General features: G+C 50.2%; 2 protein-coding genes across 3 annotated transcripts in view; one reads left to right on the forward strand and one right to left on the reverse strand.

Moving 5' to 3' along the window:
* Nucleotides 1-1,034, forward strand: part of ripk1l (receptor (TNFRSF)-interacting serine-threonine kinase 1, like) — an 11,069-nt gene extending 10,035 nt beyond the window's left edge. For both annotated transcript variants that reach the window (XM_084447362.1, XM_084447361.1), the window contains one exon: nt 1-1,034. This exon is cut by the window's left edge and continues 548 nt beyond it. The gene's annotated coding sequence lies outside the window, so the exon portion shown is untranslated.
* Nucleotides 1,035-2,676: 1,642 nt separating this feature from the next.
* LOC311316342 (opsin-5-like) lies at nt 2,677-9,617 on the reverse strand (the record flags this gene model as incomplete). The annotated part of the gene is made up of 5 exons (XM_084447184.1): nt 2,677-3,339; nt 4,749-5,083; nt 6,461-6,588; nt 7,123-7,285; nt 9,521-9,617. 5 exons carry the CDS (start codon nt 9,615-9,617, stop codon nt 2,677-2,679), a joined length of 1,386 nt encoding a protein of 461 aa, XP_084303310.1.
* Between the last annotated feature and the right edge of the window lie 838 nt (nt 9,618-10,455).

The following is a 10,455-nucleotide window of genomic DNA, read 5'->3' on the forward strand; positions in this document are numbered from 1 at the left end:
TTTTAGAGCTGCCGCTGTTTTTTCTCGTTGTTTGCATTGAGTAATGAGGTCTATAGTGTTTGTCTTTGGCCTAAAAGCACAGGCTGTAAAAGAAAAAGGCTGTAGAAGGTTGTTCTGACGACGAGGACGGACGCTTTTTGGCAAGACTACAGAGACAGCGAACGTTAGCACTAGCTAACATTAGCTGGCTATCTTAGCTAGTTAATCTGCAGTCTGCCAAAACACTACACCCAGCGCTAACGCTAGCTGTCGGTAGCCTAGCCGGTCAGCTAGCTTTCCCAGTGCGCTCAAAACAGCTTGGTGCTGTTCAGCTACATACAGTACAGCTCACCGGGGGACACAAAACCTAAAACAGACAAACCAAGACCAGAAAATCAAACTCAGGCTACACCAGTCTAATTATACTCCCCTACGCTCCCCACAGTCCTCCTCTGGACAGTACAACCCAACACGTTCCACACTTCCACACGCCCCCGATAACTGATAAAGTGTCATGTCTGGACCTATTCTTAAACCGACAGCAAGTCTGTCATGTTGTGCCTTTGGACTGCAGACAACTATTTTATAGATGATGATGATGATTTATATGATTATGATGATCCGAGAACAGTCTGTGAGAGCCAGCGCATGTAAAATGCACAAGCTGTATACAGATCCTAAGACATTGTTGCTATCACCGTTTTGTCCTTTAGAGGGCAGCAAATATTCATGTTTTTTGTCCTTTTCATGTCTTTTTTTTCATTCTTTTAGGATGCTGGTTTCATCATAGACCTCCAACTCTTTCACAGTGTGCACAAACATCCAGGAGATTTTTTTCCCCGGCGTCTAGGGAATGAAACATGGATGTGTATGAACTTGGATTGAATGGATGTGCAATTACCTACTTGAAAGAGAAAGTATCCTATTCATCTGCTTCCATCATTGAAACCACTGTCTCGGGGCCACATTAAATGAACAAGAATTTCTTATAATTGGATGTTAGTTAATGTGTGCTTGGTGTGTACTTTGTTGTCAGGTATGTCATACAATTACTTTAAACTGTGTGTGTGTGTGTGTGTGTGTGTGTGTGTGTGTGTGGTGGTGGTGGTGGTGGGGGCATAGTACTTTATTGATCCCCAAGGGTAAATTAGAGTGAGATGAGGTAGAATCAGAAAACGAAGAGTTAGAGTAGCAGAATAAACACTTATTTTAAATTGGTTTCAAAGACGTTTGAAATGTGTTCTGGCTCCATCTTGAACAGCTGCCTGCAGTGGTTTTGTGGGACAGTCTCACCATTTTTCTTATCAATGTGAGCCTGTTTTCTATGGAGCGGCTAACCAACTAGGCACCAGTTTAACCGGCAGAAAATATCGATGGGAAGACCCTGCAACAGCTTGTGTGTTCAGTGACATCTCACAGGTCTGTGGCGGAAAACCCACAGTGTGGGTCACATCTGTCTTACAGCAGTCCTGATGCCTGGAAAAAAGATTAATGATATTGAATTAAGAGATACGAGGGGGGGGGGGGGACATGGATCCTCTTTCATGTGTACGCTTGCGTACAGTATCTGAAAAGCCAACATTTTGCATTTGGAATGGCGGTGGGCTTTGTTAATCCTCTTTCAAAAGACAAGGAAATTAATAAATTCATTGCAGCATGTCATGAATGATTTATGGTTAAAGATCCAGGAATGCTCAAATGGATTACACTGTTTCATTTCAATAATTTCACTTTTGATAAGACTTAAGTGTGCGTTAAATCCAGCGCCCCAATTGATTCCGTCTTATTAAACGCCTTTGTTTGATTTCATCTGTGAAACAAGCTGCTTCGCATCACCGCAAACTGAGAGCCTGTAACTAAATTAATCATTGAAACAACAGATTTCAATACAATTACCCATGATGAGGGCATAGAGCCAGCATAGTGTGAAACAGGAGACGGACTCTATGGCTTCCAGAAGAGATTGAAATGGCACAGACGGCTTGAGATGTGGTCGAGGGGGGGGTTGGTTTGAGGGGTGAAGAGCCTACTGTACCCAGTGATGTACATGCATGTTTTAAATAGTTTCACGCACACAATACCGTTCACAATAACTCAATACCTGACGATACAAATCTGTGTTCTCCCCTTAGACGGAGCTATCTACAGCTGCTTGAGTTGGGTTTTGGTTACTGAACTTGCTCTCTCGCCCAGTATAAAGACAATCCCCTCTCACCATACAGGCAGTATTGTACAGTCCTACTGCATAACGTACACAGCCTTTGGCACTGGATTAGGGTTTGCATCTACATATATAGTTGTGGTCCAGCACCTATATACCTGCAGTATATATACCTGTGTTCATCAAATGTAAACAATGGCTGAAGTTGGATTACAGTGTTTCAAAAAGGGCGTCTTCCAGTCGCCATTTTCGACGATTGATATTGCTAAGGGTACCGAGGTTTTGCGTGCGACCTGAAAGGGAGTAACTAACACTTGTTGTATCAAAGACCTCCCTGAAGCCCTGAATGATTCCTTGAGCTCAAACTCAGGTGTTACATTTCCAGTAAGTAGGATCCCTGCTTATACACAATATACAATAATAGGTATTTAGACAAACATACTTGAGAGACAGTACGTAATTCAAAACATCAAACTCCAAAACACATCGGAGATGTCAGAAATATATATAAAATAAATAAAATGTAAAAAGCATTCCTAGGGCCAGGCTATTTTGGCTTGTCCCGGGACCATCTCCAGGTTAATCTGGAGGTTGTCGATCTCCGAGGTCCGTTTGCCTCGCAACGTGGCGCACAGGGACTTCTTCTTCTTCTGCGGCGACGGCGGCGTCTCCCGAAGCGTCTGCGGCGGAGCGTCCCCTCCTCCTCGCCACGCCTCGTCCCGACCAGCGGCGGCGGTGCTCCCCCCGGGGGGGGTGGCGGCCACGTAACACGCCCCGGGGCAGCGGCCGACGCACTCGAAGCCGCCGCCGTCGCCGCACTTGTCGGGGCCGGCGGCGGTGGGGGGCGGGGGGGGGGGGAGGCGGGCGGGGGAGGAGGAACGCGAGCGGTGGAGGAGGAGGCGGCACAGGGCCTCCAGCCGGACGGGGCGGCGGGCCCCGGGGCCCGGGGGGCGGAGCCAGCGCCGGAGAAAGGCCCGGCGTCGCAGGCTGCCCAGGTGGCGGCGCACCGCCCGGCGCAGACTGGGCCGCAGCAGCAGGTAGACCGCCGGGTTGTAGATGGTGGACGACTTGGCGAAGATGGCGGGGATGGCGAACGCCAGCGGCGGGATGTCGTCCACGTGCCCGAAAGCGGCCCACATGGATACCACGGCGTAGGGGCTCCACGCCGCGAAGAAACCGATGCACACCGCCACGCTCATCTGGGAAGAGGGGGGGTGGGGGGGGGGCAGGAAGGACAGATAAGACGCATGTTGTGGCGGAACCGAAAAAAAGATCAATAAACCAGTTTAAGCTCCAGCGATCGGACTCCGGTGCACTTAGACCGTACGGGGGGGAGGGGTTCGGAGCCTAAGTATTGATCCGGGGCGGGTGCTGAGTGAGCCGTAACACCGCGCCCTGTGCCGTCCAATCGATCGCGCGCCGAGAGAAAAAAGGCCCGGCTGAAGCGATCCTCCTACGGGAGGTGCTTATCGCCCGGGCGATGGGATGATGACCGCTAAGCGACGGCGGCCGAGGTCTCCAGGGGCCCCCTCATCCGTCACTACGCAATCCCAGCCGGGGGGAACCGGCGCTTCCCGCTAATGAGGGCCTCCATCGCCGGGGGAGATCTATTGAGGTCACTGCCAATCTCACGGAGTGGATTGGGGGGGGGGGGGGGGGGAGGCGTTACTCGTCCAACAGCTCCTGTCTCTAAGGGAGCCTTTGATATTCAAACCTCCCCTCTCATTTGGATGGCCATTAGATTATCCTTCGGTGCCATCCCCCCATTCTCTCGCTCCGTTCTTGGGAAAGAAAATCGTTTATTCTGACCCCTGGGCTGTTTAATACTTTTGTGTTGGGGAAGGCCAGACTTGGCGCACGGCGATATAATAAGCTTCTGCATGTGCAATCACAGGTATGGGGAGATTCTGTCGACCAGAGAGCTACAAAGGCGGCTTGTGGTTGAAGGGGAAATTCATTAATAGGCTCGCGCTACTGCAGGGAGCCCCGAGACTGGGTTAGTGCTTTCGGCTCCCCGGGGGGGGTGATTATTCAGAGACACCCCATAATGAGGGGGGTGACGCGGGGAGGGAGATGGAGACCTCGAGGGTAGATTTACTTTGAACATGGAGACGAGCAGCATACTTGATCATCGCTAGGCAAGTCCAGTCGCAAGTGAACAAGTTTCGAAAAGTAACGGAATTTGGGAAAATCTCTTGGTTTGGACATTTGGTGAAGTAAGCAAGTACTGTTTGTGGTGGGGTTTCATAAAGAGAGGGATTGGTAACATTTCATATAGAGCTGTCTTTCATTAAGAGAGGGATGGGTGAAATTTGGTACACAGACTGCACTTCTATAGCGGTTTTATCCAAGGCGCTTTACATTGGCCTCTCATTCACCCATTCACACATACATTCACACACCAATGGCAGCAGCTGCCATGCAAGGCGCCAGCCTGCTCAGTGGGAGCAATTTGGCGTTCAGTGTCTTTCCCGAGGACACTTCGTCATGTGGACAGGAGGAGCCAGGACTCGAACCGCCAACCCTGCGGTCGTTGGACGACCCGCTCTACCTCCTGAGCCACAGCCGTCCCTCTTTAAATGTCTTCGTCCCAGAGGGGGGGTCTCACCTTAACGATGACGGCCTGGATGCTGCTCATGTGCGTCTGCCTGGACAGGTGTTGCTCTATGGCCTTCTGGGAGGAGTTGACGGTGACCAGGATGCCCGTGTAGGACGCCACGATGACGCCGCAGGGCAGCATGTAGCAGAGCATGAAGAGCGCCAGCGTGTAGGAGCGGGCGCCGGAGCCCCGGTTGGACGCCCGCCAGTCGATGCAGCAGGCGGTCCCGTAGGGCTCGGGCCCGTAGGCGCCCCAGTGAGCCAACGGCGAGCAGGCGAAGAACAGGGCGTAGACCCAGGCGCAGGCGATCAGCAGGCGCCCGTGGACGGGGTTCAAACGGTTACCTTGGCGTGGGAAAGAATCACAAAACCGTGAAAAAGATCTGCCAGTTTCTCTCTCGACTGGCTTCTCGTTCACTATTGAAATATTCACAAATTGTGCTTATTATTAAGCCATGTTCTCAGAAGATCAACTGAATAAATAAGTGCTTTATGAATAGCTAATTCGAGCCTGTTGGTTAAGCATGCCTCGAGCCTTAACATTCATGTTTTATATTTGGTGATTCTGTGCCATTGCCTGAGAATTCCTTCATTTCCAATATTGATTATGACTCTTCAATCAGCATCACACATTGCTTTAATTGAACATGGGCTTATGAGCTTGTCAGTCATCAAAGCACTGCTGTTTGGTCACTGTGGGATTTCCTCAGTCTGTTTGATTTGCCTCCATCAATAAATCAACATGTGGTCCCCCACCCATTATGCGTGTTACTTTTTGCCAGCGGCGGTGTAAACGTGATTTATTTCATGAATATGAATGAATGAATAATATGAATGAAATGTTTTAAATGTTATTCTTTTACGTGCGTAGTATTTAACTCACTGAGCTCTAAACTGTGTGAAAAGTAGAATCCCAGATAGCAAGCGGATGTGTAATAATTCTGGGCCATATACTGTATGGGCCGGAACTAAGCCACAAGGGCCAGATCTGGCCTGTATATGGCCCAGATCCGCTTGCTATCTGGGATGGCCCCTGAGCACTTCCTTTCAATTCTGGCAACGCAGAAAACAAACAAATCTGCTCGATTGTGCACCGGTCAGTTTTTCGACTTACGTCAGAAGTCAAAAAGACTTCCGTTGGGAAACGTCCAACTGTTTGCGGCTTAATTAAAAGATTCAGTGTAGCGTGATATGTCCAGTGCAGCAGCTTCTGACCACTGCGTTTCATTCACACTGCTTCTCGCTCCAAGAGTCCGTCTAGAGTGCGAACGGTCGCGGCGAAGCTCTGACAGCCGACGAGGAAATTCAAAGCGCAGCCGTGCGAAGCTCCTCAGAATTGGATTTAATTCGTCCCGTACTCGGTAATACTCATTCCCTCTCGAGCGCGAGCCTTAAAACACAGAGCCTACCTGAACACTAGACGACACAGATGTTGAGAGCGCAAGTTAATTCGACTGTCGGTCCCCCAACAGACTCCCGACCTGAGGGTGTTTTTAAAATTGTCACGGCTGTACACTAATCTATCCAACATAATCGAACAACCTAATAAAGAGCCATTAAGAACAAGCGACGCAAGAGCTTCTCAAGCGCCGGGGGTCGAACCAAAGTCCTCAAGGTCGATCTTAAGTCCCTTCCGTTGGTTGGAGGACAATGGATCACTTACGACGGTCTCCTTTTGAATCCAGTGTCCTTGAGACAAGGCTAGGTGCTCTGAAGACTTACCGTACAAGGGACAGCACACTTTCACGAAGCACACCACGCTCAGCAACGTGAGGGTGGTCAGGCTGCAGATCCCGAACAACACGCCGCAGAACGCGTAGATCAAACACACCGTATTCCCAAACAGCCACCTGAGAAAGTGAGACACAGAGAAAGAGAGAGTGTGTGTGTGTGTGTGTGTGTGTGTGTGTGTGTGTGTGTGTGTGTGTGTGTGTGTGTGTGTGTGTGTGTGTGTGTGTGTGCGCGAGCGCACGGGCTACAATCAGAGGTGAAGTCTAGTCTGAACCCAACACTCCTGCTAATCTGCCTTGTGGCACAGAGGCGTTTCAAAGTATCAAAGTATCCTTCACTGCTCTAAGCGGCACAACCACAGCCCCCCCCCATCCCCCCCCAACTCCCCCCTCCCCCTCCTCCCCAACTCCCCCCCAACTCCCCACTAACTCCCCCCTCCCTCCCCCCTAACTCCCCACTCCCTCCCCCTCCCCCCCCAACTCCCCACTCCCTCCCCCCCAACTCCCCACTAACTCCCCCCTCCCTCCCCCCCAACTCCCCACTCCCTCCCCCCCAACTCCCCACTAACTCCTCCCTCCCTCCCCCCCAACTCCCCACCCCCAAATCCCCACTCCCTCCCCCTAGCTGGGTGTTGCGGCTTCCCCCCCCCCTACCTGTGATACAAGCTGGAGACTATTGCCATGGGGTAGAGTGACAGGGTCAGGCCCATGTCGCTGACGGCCAGGTTGATGATGAAGAACTCGGCGGGCTTCAGCAGGTGCTTCTTCTTGTAGGAGATGTACAGCAGCGTGCTGTTGCCCAGCAGGGAGCAGATCCCTGCGGCAGACAGACAAAGGCAGCACCGCTTGCACCCCAGATAGCAAGCGGATCTGGGCCATATATGGGCCGGAACTAAGCCACAAGTGCCAGATCTATATGGCCCTGATCCGATTGCTGTCTGGGACTGTGTTGTTGGCACACGTGTCACGTTCTTGTCCAGCTAGTACACAGGATGTAGTACACAGGACGTAGTACACAGGACGTAGTACACAGGAAGTGTTACCAGAAAGAGCTGGGTACTGAGCTAATCGGAAAGTGATTACTTTGAGTTACTTACTGTATGCAGGTGCACGCGCCCTTTCATTTGGTTGCTATGAGCATGCGGTCTCTGCAGTCATGGCTGAACTGACTGTTTATGTCATCACCCAGATAGCAAGCGGATCTGGGCCATATACAGGCCGGATCTGGGCCATATACAGGCCAGATCTGGCCCTTGTGGCTTAGTTCCGGCCCATATATGGCCCAGAATCATTACACATCCGCTTGCTATCTGGGCAGGGTCGAGATGTGCCAAGAGTGCTGCTATAGGATCAGATGTTCTTGTGTCTATTATGATCCAAGATGCAAAACTGATGTTAGATCAGCACTTCTATGAATCGGGTAAGAAATTATCTGGTTTTAGAAAGTAACTTAAAACTAAAGTAATTAGTAATCTGATTACTTTTCAGAGAGAGTAGTAAAGCAATAGGCTCTGTGCACCAGCTCCACTACTTCCTGAAAGTCACTTGGCATCTTTATTTCCTGTCCTATATGATTGGATTAAGTGATTAATCAGGTGTGCGGCAGACCCAGCGCACACCTGATTAATCACTTAATCCAATCATATTGTGAAAGTGTAATCAGTAACTTTACCTGATTACTTTTATTAAGTAACTTTCCCAACACTGGTAATGAACAAATTAAATATGCAATCATATCTTTGTATAATTGTATAAAACGTCATGGTTGTGATCCTTTTCTATCAGATCTAAATCAATCCATATTGACACAACCTATCCACTTCAAATAGTTTATTGATCAGGTAGCAGATGGAGACTTAAAGCACACAGCAGCGTCTTCTTCACGACAGACTTGCTCCCACCACAGTGGAAAAAAACCAGTATGGTATCACGAAAACCAGCGCCATAGGAAACCTAATCATCCGCACGTAATGATATTTTCCACTGAACTAGGGCGAAAGACCAGCTTCCACTCTTCCAGCTCTGGACACAGCATCATAAAACAATCTCTCTGGGATTAAGTAAACACCGATACACATGGCCCTATAGTACACATGGCCCTATAGAACCAGCCAACTCCCAATGTCAAAGATAAGCCAGAGAGAACGGACGGCAGACCTTCTTTCCTTGAATAGAACATAACGTGTTCTCAAGAGGAACAGAGCACCCTTGAGGCGCCTCAAATGATAACAATCGGGGTCCCGTTGAGATCCACGTTCACAGAACAATTAATGTTACATTCAATGGAGGGAGGGAGACTTCTACTCTTCCGGGAGCCGGTCGGACGAGACCGCGCTTAACGTCTGGTCCTCCCCCGTGTGTTTAAACGCACACACACGCGCACTTTAGGGCGCGACTCACGTGTGTATAATCGGCCAGGTGCACCGGGGGCGAGGCCGTAGCGAGGCAGCTCCTCCCCTCTCGTCCTAGTGTGCCGCTGGCCCTTGTGGCTTAGTTCCGGCCCATATATGGCCCAGAATCATTACACATCCGCTTGCTATCTGGGAAAGCACGCACGCTAGCACGGGGGCCACAGAGGGCTATGCTGTCTGCCATCGTGGACATGGACAGGAAGCAGGAAGCCTCCGGTACAGATCAATATGACCCGCGCTCTGGAAAACGTTCATCTCTTTTTATTGAAACTTCAAACGTGATTGCTATAATGCAACGAGATTATTCCGTTTCCGCCTTCCTCAGGGGCCGGCAGGAAGGAACGGGGGGGCCACAGGGAGATCCTTGATACCCACACCATGACGCCCCTCAATCAGACGCATGTGTAACCAAGTAAAAATGTCCTGGGGTTCCGGGTATAATGGTGGCGGTTGGAGGTTGGTTGGTTAAACTCGCTCCTTAAAGGAGCACAGTCCCTTCAATGGGGACATCCCTCTTGGCGCAAGGGTTAGTGTGTCCGATTTACAAGCGGGAGAGCTCGTAGAAGCGTGGTATCGAATCCCGCCCTGGGCAATCCCTTAACACGGGTCACACGTGATCTAACTTCAAAGAGCTCACTTACCAAACACGGTGTACACTATCGCCACGGTGACGTCGGCCGCTGCAGGGATGCTGGAATGGAACGCCGCATCATCAGCATCATCAGCAAGCGTCTCCATCTGAAACCAATGAGACTTTATGAACCGAGGGAATCTTTTTCTAGGTTAATTCGACACGTCTCTGGTGTTGTGGGACAGTGCTTTAAAATCCTCTCTCTCTCTCTCTCCTTCCCATTCTCTCTCCCTCTCTCCTTCCCATTCTCTCACCCTCCGTCCCTCTCTCTCCCTCCCTCTATCGCCCTCTCTCTCTATCTCTCTCCCTCCCTCTCTCTCCCTTTATCTCTCTCTCCCTCCATCTCTCTCTCCCTCCATCTCTCTCCCTCTATCTCTCTTTCCCTCCCTCTATCTCTCCCTCCCTCTCTCTCCCTTCTTCACATTCTCTCTCTCTCTCCCTCCCTCTCTCCTTCACAAGTGCTCTTTCACCAGATATAGTACAGTATCGTCCCACGTCCTGGAACTCAATAAACACAGTGTCATAACAAAAAGGATTCCCAGTTGTGTTGTCAACATGAAAATGAGGCAGGAGCTGGTAGCTGCCCTGTTTATGTGAGGAGGGTAGGAGATGAGAGTATACTTGAACAGCAGAGCTGAGGACATTGAGATTGCATCCAGGTGTGAGGGAAGGGTACCATAGAAAAAATTAAATGGATTGTCAATGGTGGTAGAATATGACCCTTTCGGATGCCTGAGGCCATGAATATTGTGTACTGGGCACGTGTCTCTCCTCAGCAGAGTGGGTTCATGCCTAGAGCCAGCGGCGCTGTACAGTGGTATGAATTAAAGACTTGACGAAAAACTCTTATTAACACACTTTACTGTAGGATCCCAAAGAGGTTGGATGACTGCTAAATGCAGTGCCACAGATTATTTGAAGCCTTTATTGCCTGGCAACCCTGGA

Source organism: Borostomias antarcticus, assembly GCF_949987555.1.
Source record: "Borostomias antarcticus genome assembly, chromosome: 12".
NCBI classification, from domain to species: Eukaryota; Metazoa; Chordata; class Actinopteri; order Stomiiformes; family Stomiidae; genus Borostomias; species Borostomias antarcticus.